Below are 20,785 nucleotides of genomic sequence, written 5' to 3'. Positions count from 1 at the left end.
AAATACAGCAGACTGTATCTAAAGGATGTTTTCACCAAAGCTGCTGCCAAAGAACTTAGCTGCTCAGGTAAGCTCACATTATATTCCTTTTTACTCACAAAAAGCATGGAGCTAATTTGAAAAGATTATCCAAATTTGTACCAATTTACAAACACTGATAGTTACTTGGAAACTCAGATCTACCAGAAAATTGTTAAAACAACATCTGCCTACTTGTTTCTGCAAAATCTTTCCATACCATATAGGCAGACATATTCATACGTAAAGGCCATGGCATTAATGATCCATCTGTGATAAAGATGGCTGCAAAATACAGTTACATTAATCAGAAGGAAATTCAGTTTTCCATCTGATCATTACTGAAAGTATGGTTAGTGACTATTTGTAGTTGTAGTAGACTAAAGGAGCAATCTGTATAACCTCTACCGCTCTGTACAGATAATTCCATCTGAAATTTCTGGAGCATATACATCTCCAGTTGTGTATTATATACAGTGAACCACAGGATAACTTCAGGCAATATCAAGTATATTGACATGGAGTTAATTTTCTGACATGTAGTTTTACCTTCCTCCCCTTGATAATCCACTTCTCACAGTCCAAGCTGGAATGTGCCCAGCTGCTTCTCTGTGCAGTTAGTTAGAGCTTTATTAGAGATACACAGCAGCCAGAGTAATTAAAAATAGCCAAGGACTAACTACCATATGAGAAATATTAGGAGCAGGCACTGATTACTAGCTAACCACTGTAATACCTGTATTCCTGGGACAAACCTGTTAACCATACCTGATTACGCCTGTTCTCAAGCAAAGATGTCTCATACAATTGAGCATTGTGAAGAACAATTCCACAGAATGCCAAATATGCAGCAAAATCCTGAAGACAAATGAACATCAACACCTCATGAAGATTATGTCTTACAGCTTCTTAACTATATTCAAAGATAAGCTACTGCAATTTTTTGTTCTCGCTTTGAAGTATTAGTTGGTATTTTTAAGTTATTTTTGGTGACCATACATTCAGGTGTGGGCTTTTTTCCCGTTACTCATCATTTGTTATTTCCTCAAGAATCTCTTCTTTCCTTTTTAAATAGTGATCTTCACAGTTTATCCTGGTAAAGGTAGGATTGATACAAGAAGCAGCTCAGAGGAATCAAGTGATTTTGCAACAATGCATATTTAATCTAGAAAAACTGAGTGCAGACAACCAGCCTCTCTCATTTTGGGGAATTCAGTCTCTTGGAAAGTAGAAATAAAATTTTAGTAGTATAGAAAACCCACACTTTTTCCCTTTCAGAATGGGATTAATTCTGATATCCTGCAGATATTCAGTATCCATTCTGTTGTAAAGGGGAAGTCTTCAAAGGGAAAGGGTGAATTCTGGTATTTTTATTGCTGAGAGTTAAGTCAACTTCCTCAGCGTGAGTGCAGCCTGGTTTTCACTATGAATGTGAATTTTCAATCTGAATGTGAAGTTGGGAAATGTTTGGAAAGCAACTTCAGTGTAAGAATTAGGAATCAAGGTGCTGTCTACTCTACTGATTCTCTCATATACTGTTCATAATTTATCCAAAACATTTTCTCATCCTGCAATTGTTATATTGAGAAGTGATACATTATTTAACAAAGAATCACTGCATGAATTTAAATATTCAAAAAATATTTTTGGGGAATGCCAGGAGAGTCAGAATAAATAAATAAATAAAAAATTATGTCTACTAAAAGTTGTGAAACTGTTTTACAATGTATTTCAGTAGAGCAAGCCTGCATTTCAGAGATGTATGAGAGATGCTATGCTGATCCAGAAATTAAAACTATTTCACATCCACACTTCTCAGAGCCTCATAAAGAAAGAAAGAAAATCACAGTATTACCAGGTATTTTTACTTTTTCAGAGATGTTTAATTTTTGCGAACTTTAAAATTTCTGATCAGCATTAAATGTAGTAACATATCCATCCCCCATTCCCCTGTGAAAATAGAAGACATAAAGGTCCAGCTTTTATACCTTTTCATCTTGTTCAGTGAACGTGCCTCCAATTCCAGATTTCTTATTGATTGCTTGAGCTACACCAACAACCTAGTGTATTCAAAATGGAGTAATTAGATAAATTTTAGGAGTTTGTCATTGGATTCTATTTCTAGACTTATTTATAGAAGATAATAAATGATCATTACAGGTATTCATGTGGTTGACCTTTGGATAAGAGAAGATATTTAAGCCTGTTTTTTCCCAGTTTATTCATGTAACAAATAGCTGAGAATGAACCTGAAATATCAAAAGAAAAAAAAGTGGCATGAGTCCTGGATACTCTTACAAAAAGGGGTTGATTTGATCCAAATTTGATTCTCTAAAATGGATTAATCATCTCCCTGAAAGACAATAATAGTGTGTGCTTCTGTAGTCACAAGCCAAACCACACAACAGCTCTCTGAAGTTCATCCGCTTGTGTGTGTAGAAAACACCCTTCCTGCCAGCTCTGACAAAATTTCCAAAACACAGCCTCCTTACAGGATCTAGAGTTTGGCTACAGTGATCTTTTTGCATTTTGTATCTCCCTAAATCTGACCAGATTCATTTTCATCTGCTGAAAAATAGTATACAAAGGTTGTGTTCCCGCCAGACCCAAGTTTGTCACTCAAACTCACTACGTTTTTAAAGGTAGGCTTTTACTAAGACCACATTAAACAAACGTTGAGAAAAGTATTTTTTTATGCTTCAGCTGGTAGATGGACTGTCCTTCTTGCCAAGACATGCTGATACCTTGCCATTTAAAATTATTTTTCCTATGGAGCAACTCAGAAAGTAGGGAGGAATCTTGGTTTACAGGTAGAGAAGCGAAGCAAAGGGTATAGTCATTCACAGGTCCTGCAGGACATCTGCAGTGGACCAAAGAAGCAAACTCATATGCCCTGATCAACACTAAAGGCTTTCCAGAAAGTAGTTCTGCACATGGCTTAAGTAACCTAGGTTTCAAATGGACAATGTAATAGGATCACCAGCCAAGCAGCTTCATGAATTAGGGCTGCCCACTTAAGTAAATCGGTGCACAGATAGTAACAAAGAGAGTTTATCTCAACTAGAAAAAAACCACTATGATTTATGAAATAAAGACATCAACAGACCAGCCCCCTTTACCACCTATGTAGGCTAGTCTCCTTTTAGGTTTAAGTGGAAGAAAATGGAATCCATGTAACAATAAACCAAGCCAGATTACACATCTAGTTTTGTTCTTACAAAGTTCTGTCTAAATTATGTTAAATCCCAAGTTATGCTTTTTTAGTACAGAAATAATCTGTGGTAAAATTGGATTTCAAGTTTCTGAACATAATTCCACGAACTGGGAAATTAAAACATGATTTCTTACAAAACAGAAAACATTCCCTTTAAGGACAGTCAATTACAGCCCAATCTGCTGGTGCTTTGATAACTTTCTACACAGAGAACAGTTAGCCAATAAACATGATCTCTGGATAAAGGATGTTGGTTTAGATTTTAAAAGAATGTGAAATGAATGTGGGAGAATAACACAGCTGTTTAAGCATGATGCTTTTGTTACTGCCAGTCTTTGTGGAGTTCAGTTCCGCATCCTGGTGAGAGCCTCCCAGGAAATTAGTCTGCCTTGCAAACAGAAGAACTCCTTATAAAAATGAAAGTGAAATTCAGATCTTTGCTTAGTACTGATTCCAGTTTCTAAAGGAGGCTCTAACACCAACGTCTGGGGACTAATGAAACTGGGTGGTTGCTTTGGAATTCATATTCAACATAGACATTGATAATGTCTGGTAAGGAGACACTGGTTAACTTGGATCTGTTTTTCAGAGCCCAAAGAAAACCAGAGAATATAAAGAAAACTTTGTAAAAGTCAGCATGAAGAGAAAGTGAGCATGTCTTTAAAAAAATAACTCATCAGGGTAGTCTTTCTGTAGATTCCCCACTGCAGTTATTCAAGCTGTGTACTGGCAGTGACCATTCTGTCCTGTAAACTAGTTTAAACTTTTGGATTCTGTGCTTATCCTTGTACTTCTATGCTTCTACTCCTCCGAGTCATAAATTATCCATGTAATTTCACAGCACACTAAAACTCGAAGGCTTTCAGGAAAGACAGGTTACTTTCAGTTGAGATATTGCTGACTATCACTGTCAGTAAGGTGAAAATGAGGTTTTCTAACTCAAATATTTTGTCATTACATTAAAAAAGGTTATTTGTTTCTAGTATACTACACATTACTAATATACACTTTTGTTCTCTATTAAAATAAATTGTTACTACGACAAATGTTTCTCATGCATAAACATTTCCTAGATGATAGGCTTTCAAGGCCTTAGCCTTTCCCCAATATTATTCAGTATGTTTCCACTCCTTTGTAGACCTTGCAAATCATTACTAATCTGACTTTAGGCTTAAAACAATTGGAAAAAGTATAGTTTCCTTGATTTGTGAAGTAAAAAAAAAAAATAAATAAAATATTCTGATTGTTAGTGAGTAATGACAAGTTTCTATAATTGGTATCAAGAGCGGGTGCTATACAGTGGTGAACCCAATGATGACGGATAAGAAAGGGACCAAAGTAGATGACCTTCAGAGGAAGGTGCCAAGTGGAGGGTGGGGGCAATTATTTCTGAACTGCTGCTTACATTGGTACCCAGAAATAAAGCCCACAGCTTATGGTATCAAGGTGAATAGTGACTTGCAGCACCTGGAATGGGTTTAGGTTAAGGCAGAGCTGAAAGAGGAGCAGCACCAGACCAAGAGGTTGGCAAGGGAGGCTGGAAACTGGGAGGAGCTACAAGTCATTCACTAACCCCCTGCACTTTCTTGCAGTTAGACCGTTCATCTATTTAATTGGCTAAATATCATCTGCTAAACTCAGTAAGTCTGCTGTGCAGTAAACTCAGAGGCTGGAATGTGCCAGAACAGGTAAAGCCCACCTAACCAAGTACAGTAACATGAAAGAGTACGTAGTAAGAAGCCATAAAGTACATAAAACTTCTGATTGTTTTTAGATTTTTGGGGCAAGATTACAACAAATGATTGACAAAGCTGCAAAGAACTTCCTTTGTTTGAGATCCAAGCAGCATAAGACCAATGCAAGGTGTTAATGATGGTATATTTTTCATCTTGCTTTTTTGGGGATAAACAATATCAGAAGAAAAGAGTGTGGTGTGCATGTATGAGGAGTTGTACTTAAATTAATCATTAAATTTATAGTTGATAAACTGATGGAAAGCATACAGTTTTGTTTTTGTAATGGAAAAGATGACAATTTACTAGGTCTCAGCCAAGCCTTCCCAAAAATACTGATGTCACAAATAAGGTCATTGTTCTGCAGCGTAAATCACTGCCAACTGTGGGCTCAAAAATGTCTGTCTGAAATAAAGCTTAACTGTCAGCTCTATTCTATACAACCCAGTTTTTCCCAGTCAGCTTTTCATTTACTTCAGTGAGGAATATGTCTTATCCAGTGAACTTTCTTAATATAATAACAATGTACAACCAGCCTTACATACTTCTGTAGCAGACTTTGAATAGTAATCAAATCCTTTAACCAGTCAATATGCTTTCATGTTAACCTACATGTGCAAAGATTAATGGTTAGGCCTTTTCTCGTACCACTGTCTTCTGTGGGTATTTATTTAATTATTTTTTTTTTTCAGTTTTGATCCAACATGAGCTGCGACAACTTTAATGAGGTCAGAAGCTTTTTAAAGCATCCAAAAGGTGAGTGCTTTTGCCTTGTGTAAACACACCCCCTCCATGAAAGGAAAGTCTGTGGTGCTTAAAAAAAGCTATAAGAAAACAGTAAAAGGACCATATTAATACAGCAGAAAGACTATTTAGGTTTCCTTTATCAGAAATCTGCAGTGCTAATATGTTAGCAAAGGCATGTGTTCCAAGAGCAATGGTCATTTTTGGTCTTTGTTAAGATCTTTAATAAAAGGTTTTAGCTGAAGAGGGAGGGAGTAATGAAGAAAAGAAACCTGCTAAAAATTCATGGTTGTCTTAATGATGCTAAAAACTTTGTGCAGATGCAATTTTTTTTGTTGTTTCAGTGGCATTTCAAGCTTTTAAAGACAACTTTGTAGTATGTGCCATTTTTTCCCATACAAAATAAGCAGTTCTAAAAAATAAATTTGTCCAAATTCTGGCCTCATTTCCTTCACTACAAATTCCAGTGAACTTCACTAAATTCTGTAGAATGTGCCATAGAAACAGTAATGAGAAAAGCCTCAGATGGATAGTATTTAGCCATTGGAGTCTTGCTGGCAACCAGGTAATTAAGAGAAGATGTAGGAAACTCAAGAGGATCTGTTCCTGTTACTAAAGTAATTACATAATTAGGACAAAAGTAAATCATGTGGTAGCATTTCAGGCCACTGAGAACATATGCCTACATTTTAGAGAATACTAAGCACAGTATGAAACACAAATCCTCATTTATCTAACTTAATATAAACAAATACAAAATGACAGTAGGCCTAATCTGTGATCTCCAGGCTGGGAGTCATGTTTGCACTAGCAGAAAAATCAAATCCAAGATGACTGACTGCTCTGAGCTGAGCTATACAGAAAACAGTCAGATAACAGGTACACTAAAAGTATGAAATTTTTGTGGCAATAAACAAGGCATATCTGAGATAAAGCTTGGAGAATACTAAAAATATTACAGTCCACTCAAACAACTGCTCATCAAAACACTGTTCCAGTCTAACAAGAAGGTGGTTTTTAAGTTACTTAAGCACAGTGTTCTGTGTATCTTTAATTCTCTAACAGGCAGGCACCAAGTGAACTTTTTGAAAATTGAATGCTGTAGCAATGAAGCAAAGGTATGTATGTTGGAAATCTTGTCTTTTTCCTACTAGGCCTACAGAATTATCCTGTATATTCCTTGTTCACCCAATATAAAACTAGTAGAAAAGAAAGGGGTTAAAAACAGCCGTGAAAGGGGATGACCACTAGAAAAGCTTAAGGTAGTATGGCAGACTGAAGAAAACCAAGACTAAGGCAGAGGAAAGACTGAAGTATCTGCTTATACTTTGCTACCTGTGAGCTTATGGCCTAATCCCCAAAGTAACCAGTCAGCTGTTGAGTGCTATGCACTTTTTCATGGGTTTCACCTCCAGTCTGAGTAGGTAATTTTATATATATATATATATATATATACACACACACACAATACAATGAGATTATAGAATAAGGTATATCTATAGTAGTCATGCAGTTCCTAATGAGAACCTTCATCCAGGTTTGCTGTATTGAAAGCACAAAAAGGGTGGCCAGAGAGGAACAAGCTGTATGTAAAGGACCCCTTTAAAGTCTGTTGGAACAATTCCCCTTGGATGAGAAACCAAGAACTTCTGTTATTTTCCATTCAGATCACATAAGACAAACATAGACCATGAAGACAAAAAGCAATTCTGATGATGGAATTGTTCTCTCACTTTCAGTCCCAAAAAGGGAGAAAAAAAACCCCCCAGCAGTTACTGTGTCAATATCCACATCTGTTGTACCACATCTGAACACAGGTTTCCCAATTGTATTTTTGCTGGAAACACAAGTAATATTCAAGTGCTGTTACTTGTTCTGTAACCTTTCTTCTTGATCGTTACCTGTTATCCCATTTAATAAAGCCTGATCCACATTACAAGGAGACATTTCTTCTCGTTATCACAGAACTTTACTACTATTTTCTTGCAATAGCCATCTCCTGCCTCTAAAAGTATCAGGGTACCTACAGTATTTCCCAGTAGATGATGACTGATGACATCGGTGCTGATAACTCTGCTCTGAATTTCATCTGGATTGTTTCACGCTGTGATTTTTTTACTCACTAAGATTACAGGCCTAACTCCATGAAAGCTGTTCCAGCTCTACAGGCAGCTAGGGCCCTTTTTAGTTTGTTCTTACTTCAGCTGACCTAAAAGTATAATTAATACAATTTTGCTTCCTAAGATGTATTTTTTTTTTTTTTATTTACTTTGCTGGTATGTGAAGAAAAATGACATTAAACCAAAGAATGGTAACAGGAAGAGGGAAACTCAACTTTCCTCTCATTTTTTAATATGGGAACATAGCTACTTGGGAAGACAAAGTAGTTTTAACCTTACTTTGTTCTCATGGTCTTGTAGAGCTTTGATTCAGGCTTATAAAATTATCCTGCAGGGACAGAACTGTATTTACAGACTTTCATTTTTAATCAACAAAACTTTCAAATCCTCTTCTATCATTCATGCCAGCAGTTGCCTGCATGATTTCCAGCAGTCTAGCTACTATAACACGTCTCAGCATAAGCTGAAAATCCACCCAAGAAGCAGATTACTGATCTCTATAATCCTGCCGCAAGACTGCTACTGAAGCCTGAGTTAGTTTGCTTAAAGTTGGCTTGGCTAGATCTACGCTGTCCTGCAGTGACTGCAATGTATTATACCTGAAGTGACCACTGTGGGAGAAAGTAACTTAGCTGGCTCACATGTCTGGTCACATTTTATACAATACAATTAAACAGGATATTTTCAAAGGCTGTTGTAAATAGACTAGCACCCCTGATTTGTTGGGAAGAGCTTCCCAGTGACAGGAGATAGGGCAAAGTAAACAACAAACTGAACAATTGGAGTGAGCACTGCCAGAATAAAACAGTTCCCTAGCCAATTAGTAGGAAGTTCAATCTTACATACTCTGAGCCTGGGAGGTAGGTCTCAGTTAATTCAGCTAAAAGTTCCAATATGAGAAAATCCTACAGATTTTAGTAGAAATTAAAACTGAAATTTAATTTCATGGAAATTATTTTGCACAGCTGAAATTAAAAAAAATGCTGAAGTAACAAAAAAAAATATGTCATTCCTGTAGATGTTCTACAGGAGCTGCAATGACTGTGCATCAGAGACCATCCATTGTACAGACATTCCAAAGCAGTTAAGAGAGCTGTACTGAGCAGCACTTCTGGCTAACTCCACAAGCTGGTTTGAGCTTCCCTAGTAAATTCTGTCAAATTTTGCTAAAATAACTGTTTGTTTACAAATGTCTACAAAACCAGATGGAGAAATCTGAGGTGATAATTATTTGCAACAACTTCTGTAGGCCTTTTTCTGGGTCTCTGAATCCAAGACGAAACAAAATCGGAAGAAAGTGCCACTGCATTTACTGACTTCATTACAGGAGCTCTAGAGGGCAAATCAGTACCATTTGAAGCTTCTGAAAAATTAAAGGTTTAAGGATACACCAGGAATGAAAGCTGCTTTTTGAGATACACAGTGCTGAACTGCCACAAACTTCAGTCTTCTGCCAGTAGTGGCAAAATCCTGACTTCTGTATGAGCACTGTCGCACTGAAATGGTTAGCACTAATAGCTACAGCTCAAGCCTGTGGCCAGCAATACCAGTTTCCTCTTGCAAAAGTAATAGCCATGGTAACTCTGTTGCACAAGGTGGCTAGCACTAACTTTTCTGTTGTGGTTTCTGTACTATTGAGGATAATAATTCAGTCAGTGTGGAAGGTTTTGATGTGTTTGATAACATGTTGATAATCCAAGCAGCAAGTCTTACACACTGATGTCTAGATAGCTGTATACAGTTAGCTCGTACAGAAGAATCACCAGGAAAGGAAATCTTTCAAGATCAAAATAGAATCTTTGCTATGGCTTCACATTCACCTTATGGCAAATCTGAATACAGGGATAGATGCTAAAATTATCTGACTTAGAGCCATTGTGTTTTCCTTTTAAAGCAGAATACAACTGATTACCCAAGGCCTTCCTTCCTCCTTGTTTTCTTCAGTGGCAATAACCAGCAAATGATACAGCCTTGCATGCCAGAAAGCATCACGTGGCAATACTTTTGTCATATGACAGGATGGAAAGAATTTGTCTTATTAGAGGCTGTGCAGCAGAGGTTTACAGAGATCAGAACTTTGTTCAGAGCCCCCCAGGCCAGATGCAAAGCTCGGTCAGTATGCATTTGTAAAATGAAAAATGATAACTCTTCATAAAGCTACCACTATACAAGTCTCTATAATCTGATCTTAAAGGCCATAATCGGCAGACTTTTCTGCATCTGAAATGCAATGCTCCTGTGGCATTTCTGCCAGCAAGAAGAGGTTGAGTAGGGGATTGAGAAAAGTCCTTTTACTGTCAAATGAACATAATTCCATTCTTCATGTGCATCTGTGCAGAGGTGAAGTCCTCCTACTGTACTGCTTTTTTCGCATTTTTACTAGTTCCTGGGTCCTTTTTATGAGCTCTTCTGTGAATCAGACTGTTTTCTTCATTTCATCTACGGAATTTCTTACTAGCTGTTATTTTTAAGGAAGACTTTGGTTTCTCACATGCCTCATGGAAATATAGGCAAATGTGAAAAACATGTACTGGAAAAATCTCCATACTTCAGCAGGCCCAGAGGATTTAATAATCAGCATGAGATTTTCTTCCTCTCAATTACAGACTCTCTTGTTTTAAAAAATAGTACTAATACTATACAAACAAACAGAAAATACCAGTTGCTTCTCTTTCTCAGTGTTTAGTTTTGGATGTCTTCCAGAATCATCTTTTGACTGTGGCTGCTGACATCTTGGGCTAAGGCAGCATTCAGTAGCTTCAATATTACTAGAGGGGCTTTGGGGATTTTTAATTTTTTATTTTTATTTTTTTTTTAACAGGGAGGAGCCAGTATTCCAAGTATTCCAGTTTTGTTGTTTGGGTTATTTTCAAAATGGAAAAAGCAGCAGAATGAGAATGGAAAATTAAGGACTGACTCCAACATCTCTTCAGAAACGTGTCAGCCATTTGTTATGGTGAGAGGGAGAAAAACCTTCTGGCAGAGGCTTTAAAATCAGAAAAAAATAAAAAGTTGCATCCTTTCCTATAAGAAATATCAGAGATTAGCCCCTTCAAATTACCACGTCTGAGTGTAACACTTTCCTCAAACTTCAGGTTAGCTGAGCTTTTCAAAATAAACGAATTCCTGCTTCATTTCCACTTGCCAATGCACTTAGGATTAGAAAGCTAGCTGAAGATATGGCCAATTGCAGGTTTATTCAGCCGGTAAGTCATGGTGTATTGGACCAACAGACTACAGCTCTTACTCCTTCCCCCACCTACCATCAGGACCTGGTGGGAAGTAAGCACTCTCATGCTCCCTGGCCAGCAAGATTTTGTAATTAATTTCTGATCCCAATTACATAAAGCATAGCAATTTTTTCCATTCAACAAAAAGAAATGCTATGGCTAGGGTGAAATTTAAAGCCAGGGACCACTGGTCCCTGACAGCTCTTTATACAACATATGTTTTGCTCGTTAGCTGGGCCACAGCCAGCAGTGGGGCCAGTTAGAAAGAGGAGTGGGAGCAGAAGAAGATCAAGTGCTGTCCTTGGAAGAACTGAATAAAATATTTTAAAACAAAATTAGAAGTAGGTAAAGAAAGGAAATCCTGGCTGATCATCTGAGCCAACTAGAGTAAGATGCAACAAACAAGTTAAATCAAAAGTTTGATCAATTTATTCAATGAAAAACACCCCCAACGTTCTGTGCAGTAAGGGTCAAGGTTACACATTCCAAAAGAGCAGTAAAATATGGAAGAGCAAGAAAAAGAAGTATGATGTCTTCAAAGCAATGCTGAAAGTGTTTCTTTTTGGAGTTTGAGTTTTCTGGAAGAAAACTGTAAATAGTCTGAAAAATAAAGGACTTACAGGAGAGAAAATCTCCATTTTAAAGCTCTGACACACTCTCTATAGAGAGCCTTACACTTTGAGTATTCTAAGAACTGGTGATGTGGCTGAAGACTAGTACATTCAGGATAAAAATCCTCCAAACTTACTTTACTTACTCTCTAAGTAAAACAGTAGACCTCTTTTTTTCCCATTCACGGTCCTTCATTGACTTTTCTGAATTCGCTTTTCAAATACTCAGTGCAAGAAGACATCATTAGTCCATAAGAAGAATTCTCCCTACTGCAATAGCATCAGACAGGAAGAGAGAAATTCTGTAGCATGAACAGGAAATATGTACAAGAGTTCAATGAGCAGATTCACAGTGTTTTAAATTAGGAGTGATTTAAGTTATGTGACTTGTGAATGACTTTTCTGAATCACATCAACACCATGTGTTTTTCAGTGCCTGATGTTAAGCGCTTCACATATTTCCGAACTTATTACTTATGAGCTGAGTTAATAGAATGTAAAAACCGGCCTTTTTGACAATGATAAAATACAATTTGCGTCCTCTGAGGAAAATAAGGTAGATACAAGCTAAGCTGAAGTATAGCAACTCTTAACTGCAATCTAAGCATGCACTAAGATAGACCAATAAATGTGCAGAGAACTTTAAGGCTAACAGACACTTGGTACAGGAACCACGAACAGCACTTCTAGAGTTAAACACATATATTCTACTTCTGCATCTGGGATTAAACTCTTCTTGACAATTCCCTTTCGCTTACATTACTGAACTAGATAAGATATATTCAAAGTCCAAGCAAACATAAACAATCTTTTTAAAAAAAGATGGCTTTATACGGTAGGCAATGACTGCCAGCTAATAGACATTTAAAGCATTAGCATAGCTGGAACCAGTATTACATAAAGTGATACCCATATTCCAACTTACCTCTTCCCTATGATTCTTTATTGGCATACAGAGAATACTTTGAGTCTTATACCCTGTGATCTGGTCAACTTCTGCATTGAATCTTGGATCCTGAAAAAAACCCACAGTTATTTGACTGCTTGCCTGAAGACCAGTTATTTTTCTTCCCTGGTTTAAAGGTTAAGAAAAATACAACATTTGACTCAACTGTTACCCAGGATAATAAAGGTTCCATTACTAGCTAATAGTTATATAAATTTGTTACTCTCAGTGGGTTAAAACAACAAAACGCATTTATGTGGAACATGAGTGCCCGTGGATAAATACAACTGCCAGAAAGAATAAAAAAAACCCAAACCCTAGGAGAAGCCTTTCTTGAGCCTAGACCATCATTATAATAAACGTATACATGGACTAACCATCCCTACTATAGCTTTTATCATCAAAAAGAAATTACAGAAATATACCGAAAGACATGGCCACAGAGGAACAAAGTTTCTTGCAAATACTGGTGTGCACATAGCTGGTTAAGATGGGGCTGGTATCTGCCTGCTAGTGTCAAGCTTCCATAATTTACTCTGAAGTTAGCACTCCTCTAGTATTAGTCATAGCTACATTTTTATCTATAATATATGTATTATAACCAAAAACATGGTGTCAGGTTTGCATCTGGAGTGGTTTAAATCAATATAGCTCCAAATACATATACTAAAACGGCACTAGTACAACAGCTAATATGGCTTTTTCTTTTCTCAGATTTGTTCAAGATAAATTTTCTTGGCTTACCTCATATGCATTCTTGATGTTGAGAGGCTGGCCTATAGCTGCTACGTGACCCACAATGCCCTTGTTCCACTCCAGGCGAATGCAGTTGTTGGAAGCTTCTTCCAGGGTTGAGCCTTCTGCCACGTCAAACAGCCTGCTTACAAGAAACTTCTCATTAGAGCTGTCCTCACAGACCAAGAACAGGGAATAGCGATCAGCTGCTATAAGCTCATGGATATGTAGGAAAATTTTATGGCAAAGCGCTGTGACATCTAAGTGACTAGAAATATCCTTCACAAGTTCTAATAGTCTTGAGCATTGATCCCCTGCACTGGTCTCAATCCTTGGAGATTGCAGAGGCATCTGTTCCTTCTTCTCAGAGCCGGAGAGGAAGCTCACTGCTCCAACCGAGTCCTTGACAAAAATAGGCCGTAAGGGTCTATCAAATTCAGAAGCAGAGATTTTCCTTGCTGGTGTCCCAGAGTTGGTGGTCTCAGCACAGGCTGGCTGGTGACAAGCACAGGATACACTCTGGGATTTGGTTCCCTCCTTGCAGACTGGGATGGTATGAACTCTCTCAGCAAACCATGCATTAACCATTTCTCTGTAATGAAAATACAGTAAATGATGTAAGTTAAAAATCCTCAGGAACAAATACATACTTCAAGAGGACTCTGAAAAGTGGGTAACTTTCAGCCTTTTCATTCAGTGCATGTGAGTGCACCTTTAGTGCTTCTCTGTATCAATATTCTAATTTTATGCAGCACTTAGCCTAGATTAAGCAGTAATGTTTTATGCCCCATAATAAGGAAGCTATTTCTGCCTAAAGGAAATACCTGAATAAGGCAGAGGAAGACTGCATATGCTGTGGCTTTCAGAATATAGATCAGAAGCTTGCACTGTAATTTTGTGCTTGAGAAGTTCTGGACCTTCCCATTCCTAAGATTTGGATTTCAGTATAAGATGTATATATAGTCATATGAAGACAAAACTTTCTGGTTTAATTCTGTTTTTCTACACCATTTCTAACTTTTTAAAAGATAATTTTTAACTTTAATTCTGTCAAATCACCTGCAGCCACTCCTGCTTTTGTCATTTATATACTAGCTCTCAGAGTTAATGAACAGTGCCTCAAAGCACAAAAGTTTTGCTTAAAAACTGTCAGAAAGAAACATGAATACTTCTGATCCAACCCCTTCAAAATAATGAAAAGACAGTTTTCATGCATCTCTCCTGTTTCCTTTCCTTGCAGAAGCAACTCATTGCCTAATTCAACCCAAAAGCCTGAATGCCCCCCAAATTAAAGTTTATCATTAACTTAAAAATGTCATGCATCTCTAGGATTTAACTGTGTTTCTCAAATTAATTTAGCACTACAATGCCAACCCTAATAACATCCTCAGTAAATACAGCATATCTTGAATTATCAATAAGTATACTCATGATATTGATGATATGTGGGCTTTTTCTTATCGCTACATTATTTTCTTGACCAAAATCTGTTGATTTGGTTGTTTGGTTGTTGTTTTTTTTGTGGGGCTTTTTTTTGGGTGTGTGTGTGGTTTTTTTTCCAAATACAGGGCTTCTTATTTCATTTACTCAGTGTCAAGGATTCCTCGCAGCACATGATCTACTCTCAGAAGAAATGTTTTTCTTCTGAATTACATAACGTTTGGGCCTACAAACAGCAAAAATCCTATTAAAAAGACCGATCTTTTGGAAACCTTTCACAGTGGTCATGTCTTAAATTTGGGATATTTTTTATTTGCTCAGCAGACCACAGGAATTTCAAGAGTGAAGCCGAATGAAACCATGGAAATTAGTCAGGTTAGTCAGCCACTGATCAGTTAGATGCATCAGTATATTAAATATGAAAAGCACTGTACATTGCCTTTTTTTCCTTACAGAACAGCTTCTTCTATATTGTAGAACGCAATACTGCAAGTACCATTAATTCAAAGTGATGTAATCAATTAAAATATAAAGCCCACAAATATTATTTTTATTAGCAAGCAATCCATACCAGGAAGCTTATTTGTCTTCTATTTGGAAGGTTTGAAAGAGTTTTTCAGATTTTGCAAACACATCATTTGGAGACCTCAACTGTAGGCAAAAAAATTTATGAAAAACTGAATTGATTTAGGAAATCATGTGAGTTTAAAGGGAGCACCTGGGCAAAAGAAAGTAATTATGTTACTCTACCCACTCCACTTCAGTGCAAGCTACCTAGTAACTTTTTGCTCCTTAAAAAACTATATCTGACTGAAGTATCACTGTATAGCACTGTAAAACCAAACTCTTCTCTTATTTACACCAGTGCAACTCCAAATAAATGGATGATAGACTTCCCTTATTTTGGCTTCTATCTGTGTACTGCGGTCCTGATCATGCAAAACCTTACATACATGGTTAATATCATTTATAGCCCCAGTGGTCTTGAAGGCTGAATGGTCAGTGTGGTCGCATATGATGTTTGTGAATCTTCTGACAATGAGTATCCAAAACTGCTGAATGAAAACTTGGACACAATCAAGAAAGTGGGAGTTTTGCCTGAGTTCTACAGAGCTAGGATTTCATTCAATGTTTTTACATTTTCCATGAAGCTCCTGGAACAGTGCTTGCTGTAGCAATAACACATCTCAATCAACATCTATTATAAATTTCCCAGCTATCTAAAGCTAGTCCAGTTACTGGAAACATGGTGCCAGAAAACACAATGAATTTCCACTGTTATTCTGAAAGAGTTGTGGTTCATTGCTTAGCTACTTACTTTTAAAGGAAGTAAGCTCTGCTTTTTAAGTATATTAATAAAACCTCTCAATTATTTTTCTTTATTACAGCAGTGGTACTTTTTTTTTTGGTGGAGTTACCTCATCCAAATGTTTTCTTGCAGTGAAGAAGCATAAAGAACAATTATTTATTATTAGAACTTTGAACTTAACAAGATTACTTTACAGTACTTTAACAGGATAAATATTAAATGTGGGAGCTGTGAACATGTCTTACTGAAATGCATAATGCTATCTGCATAGGGCAATATCACATGTGAAAATGCTGTTTCAATGACAGTCAAAATAACAAGCTCGTGTGTGATAATTTGGAATTTTCATTTATGAAGCTGAATGAGAAAACAGATTAAAAATTCATGGTTAAAATGACCAAAAGTATCCTTAAGAAAAATAAAAGACTTAAAATGTAAAAATGTGTAAGTAAACACAGTACAGCCTCTAAATCAGTGTTGGTAACTCTTGTCATCGTATGTATTGTGTTACATGTGGGTTCTTTTTGTTCCACTTTAATCTTCTCAAGAGAAGAAATTAACTGGAAATTGTAGTATTTTCTAAACAAAATGTAGCATCTAGCACTAAGGCTGCAGAAAAAAACTGTGAACTGGGTGCATTTAAAGCCTTAGACACAAGAAAGTATACAGAATACTCAGAAGTTTTAAAAGAACGCTTGTGACTTGACCCAGTTTCATGATTGTGGATGGTGATTTGATTTTTGAACACCAAGAACTGGCACTTAGGTAAAATAAGATTTAAAAGTAACTGTAATAACCTAGTTTCAGATGGAGAGCATTCTTAAACAAGCAAGTGATTAGGAAGCTGTGCACTTTGTCTAGGTGTGTTTGAAAATGCTCAGGTGTGAACCTGTACTATTACTGAGTGACAGCAATTCGTAGAGCAATCTTTGATTCACTGCTTATTTACACATGAGTAAAGGAGAATATAAAATGCTATCATTTCACTTAGATCTGTTTTACACTGAATTTACATACATGGATGTGTTGATAAAAGATACACAGCAGAGAAAGAATCAGGTACCCTTTGTAGACAAAGCAAAAGCTAAAGCAGAAATTTGGTTTATCAGTTGAAACCTGCCATTTTATTTATTCCGGAGTGTTGTGTAATGATGGCATAGTAACAGTAATCAGTAGGAACAATGTATTCTAAATTCTAATACCAGTTCTTAACCTGTGGCCATGAGATAATTTAGTTTTTACCTTCCTGCATTTTTACTATGTAAAATAAGTATTAATTTCTCTGTCTTACGGGGGTTATTAAGCGATGTGGAACATAACTGTGAAATCTTTCACATGAAAGTAATTACATACCTAACAAATAGTCAGTTCTTAGTAAAGGTAACTGTGTTATTTATGAGGCACTTTGACAGAACTATATATGAAACTGTATAATTATGAGTAACATATTCCTGTCCCCTTTAATGTCTCTTAGATGATGGTCCAATAATTTGCCAGCATAGCATGCGATTCTCAAAAACACTCTGTAGGTTAACAACAACAAATCCTTAACTATACTGTTGAAAGCATGGTTTTCAACTTCAAACCATTTAGCCATTTCTATTTGGGCAACAGGAAAGCTGTTCAAATTCAGCTGGAATAAGAACAGTGTTCACTGACCTTTACTGAATGCTGCTTCTAACAAGGAAGCTATTTAGCTCCTTTTACTAAGTTACGCACACGGGTGGAAGAACTAGTATTTCACATTAACTGACATACGCTAACTCTGTTTAAAATATATCAGAGTCTTGACATGCATTTGCTTGTTGACACACAATTCTATTCAACAATGCCTGACAAGAAGAGTATTATTACTAACAGAACTACTTTCTCAGCACAGAATTAGCTCAATGGCTATCTGATGGCAGACACATACTGAACCACAAGTGATGTTACTGGAAGTTAGTAACAAGTGCTATGATTAAGAGATCATTTTGAAAGGACTACAGAAAGAAACACACACTTGCTACTACTCGATTCCTATGAATAATCTTCAGTATGCATTGGCATTGTCAATAGCTGATTGTAAGGGCAAGACCCTTGCTGTAGAAGTAAATTTAGAAGTTGCAGGAGTGCACTAAACAAGAGCAGACACCGATCCATACTGATCTACACAAATAGTTAAACCCAATGCAATGCCTCCATCCCAGGATAGTAATCTCTGCAATGTTGAGGAGCTGCAGGCGTGAGCACCCATTCCTCATGAGCTGCATGCCTCCTTTACTGCAGTATGTGCCGCCACTCAAAACAGCTATAATTTATCTCAGAGTTCATGAACAAGAATAGTTGAACTAAAGTGAAATAAGTATTTTTTAGTCACTTCTATCAGCCAAATCCAGTCTTTCCTCTATAAAACAGTTTCAAAGGAGCATGACAATAGTGACTGTTGAATTTGGCTAGTGACCTCATCAGCAGATGACAAAATTGGAGAGGAATCTTGAAGAGACAGGGATGAGAAGGGGATGAAAATATGATGGCAGGTAAAACATCTGAATTATAAAAAATAATTGGGTGACCCTCCTCTCTATAATCATTTGTATACAAGTACACACCATCTGCATTACATATTCAGGGGAATTAAGACTCTGTGGCCCTGGTTTGCTACACTCCGTACAGGAAGCAGACTTGTCCCTAAAGCAAGAAGTTGTCAGTATGAATAGGCAACAAAACCAGAACATCACTGGGTGACAAAACACAGGCACAAGGAAGTAACATGGATTGAGCCAGGTCATGCAGAACAATACAAACAGACCTGAAGATAACTTCAGATCTAAGACCTGAAGAGATCCTTGCTTTATTTCTTGTGCCTTACCTATCAAACTGTGCTGACCTGGCACTAATTACTATTCTGCTTGTACACTGGGAATATTAAATAATTTATTGTACCCATCTTTGCATCATTGTGATTAGCTTCAAAATACAGGGCATACTTCTCAAACAAAAAGATACCAAAAATCCCCACCAACCCCTCAAACAGTGAAGATAGCCAGATTATAATTGTCTTGCTCACACGTGTAACCATGCTACATATGTAATACCATACTAGTGTGACCATTCAGCAAGTATTTGGTATCTTTGAAAAATCTTGCAAAAATGGAGCACGAAAGTAATACTGAGATGCAACAATGATAGCATACTGCATCTTATCTTGCACAAAGAATGTATAATAATCACCGTGCCATAAGAGGATGGAGCAATGAGTAGCTTTCAGTGAAACTCTTTTTTTCAGTGAAACAAAAAAATTCCCCATTTTCTCTGTTGCTCATAAATCCTTTGTGTAAACAATGTGTAATGTTTCAGTAGCTGTGTGGACTATTATGCTAATTTTTCATTCAAACTAGCAGTTACTGATAATACACTGCAGGAGAGAGATTCACACCAAACTTGCCTAATAGAAAATGCCAGCTTTCAGGTATCTGAATTCCTGTGGCCTAATCCTGGTAGTGTTGAAATCAACAGTATTTCAAGCCAAGCTTTGTAACTATTTTCTCAATTGCTTTCCTTAAAATAACCACTAGATGTCTTCAAATTTCTTTCCCACATCTTGACATAATTTAGACATAGAAATAATTTAAAGCATTAGCAACAACTTCACAACTATTCAGTTTTAACAAATGAGTTTGAAACTCAAAGTCACTTGGATATTATACTTGCCTACCCATTTTCTTTCCAGTATTTCCTATTTCATGATCATGTTCTAAGAATTTTTGTCTCCTTTCTGGCCATGGAAAGATTTAAGTAAACTGTTTAAGGCCTCAAGAGATGGAAAACAGTAAACTAACTGTAAAAGAAGTGTTTTCAAACCAACTAGAAAAGTAGATTGACAAAAACAATAGTTGTTTTTCCTTAAACCCTTTCCAATTATAGTTACTAGAGATGCTATTTCTAACAGTCGTAGGCAAACAGTTTTTGAAGACAAAGTATGACTTAAAAGCCAGTACCAATTATTTTGGCACAACTAAGTCAAATATATAAGCATACATTTAACTTCAAACATGTTAAGTAGCCCAACTGACTTCTGTTTGAATACAGATCTAAATTAAGAACTCATTCTTGATTCAAACCATGCTCACGGAAGAGTGAAATAACTGTTTAGAACTGTGAAATAACGTAAATCTTGTCTGAATGCTCATATTCTTTTTTAAAATAGGAGGCAGAGCTTTGCTTTATTATTTGAAGCAAAAGTATTTGAAGTGGAGGACTAACACTAACAGGCTGTTCTTGGCTATTTTCAAGTTTTCTTTAACAACCAAACTGCAAGCTTAACTTTTCACAGGAAAGCTTTCTTCCACGGAAGGGACTTTCTATTCATACTGTAAAGACAGGCAGAATAAATCCTCAGGGACTGAAGGTCAAATTGCAAAACATGACCTTTATTTCTCCTCCAAATGTTTACTTCTCTTCCACACTCAAAAAAATTTAAAAATACCTATATACCTAATTATTTTCTTGTGGAAAAGAACAGGACAATGCCAGTGAGTTAGGTGAAAGACAGATTAAAGGTCAACTTCACACCTGCCTGGAGACCTCACCAAAGTCTTAGGCACCACTTCATTTCCACTTAAATTCCTAAAATAGGGATTAAGTAGGACTTAAGTGGTGCAGAGGCTTTGGGATGGCTCTCTGTGCTGGGGTGAGTTCACCAT

The 20,785-nt window shown here is 36.7% G+C and overlaps 1 protein-coding gene across 5 annotated transcripts in view; it reads right to left on the bottom strand.

The window, feature by feature from the left end:
- The window catches only part of PDE5A (phosphodiesterase 5A), a 142,575-nt gene that overhangs the window by 41,896 nt on the left and 79,894 nt on the right, over window positions 1-20,785 (bottom strand). For all 5 annotated transcript variants that reach the window (XM_027794942.2, XM_055795438.1, XM_055795439.1 and 2 more), the window contains 4 exons: window positions 13,361-13,943; window positions 12,596-12,685; window positions 2,007-2,078; window positions 787-876 (listed from right to left, as the gene is read on the bottom strand). In XM_027794942.2, the coding sequence (XP_027650743.1) occupies window positions 787-876; window positions 2,007-2,078; window positions 12,596-12,685; window positions 13,361-13,943 (835 nt within the window). The remainder of the gene's footprint in view (window positions 1-786; window positions 877-2,006; window positions 2,079-12,595; window positions 12,686-13,360; window positions 13,944-20,785) is intronic.

This window comes from Falco peregrinus, chromosome 2, assembly GCF_023634155.1.
Source record: "Falco peregrinus isolate bFalPer1 chromosome 2, bFalPer1.pri, whole genome shotgun sequence".
Lineage (NCBI taxonomy): Eukaryota > Metazoa > Chordata > Aves > Falconiformes > Falconidae > Falco > Falco peregrinus.
Note: the sequence above shows the minus strand (reverse complement) of the source record. Positions and strands in the feature narration are given on the sequence as shown.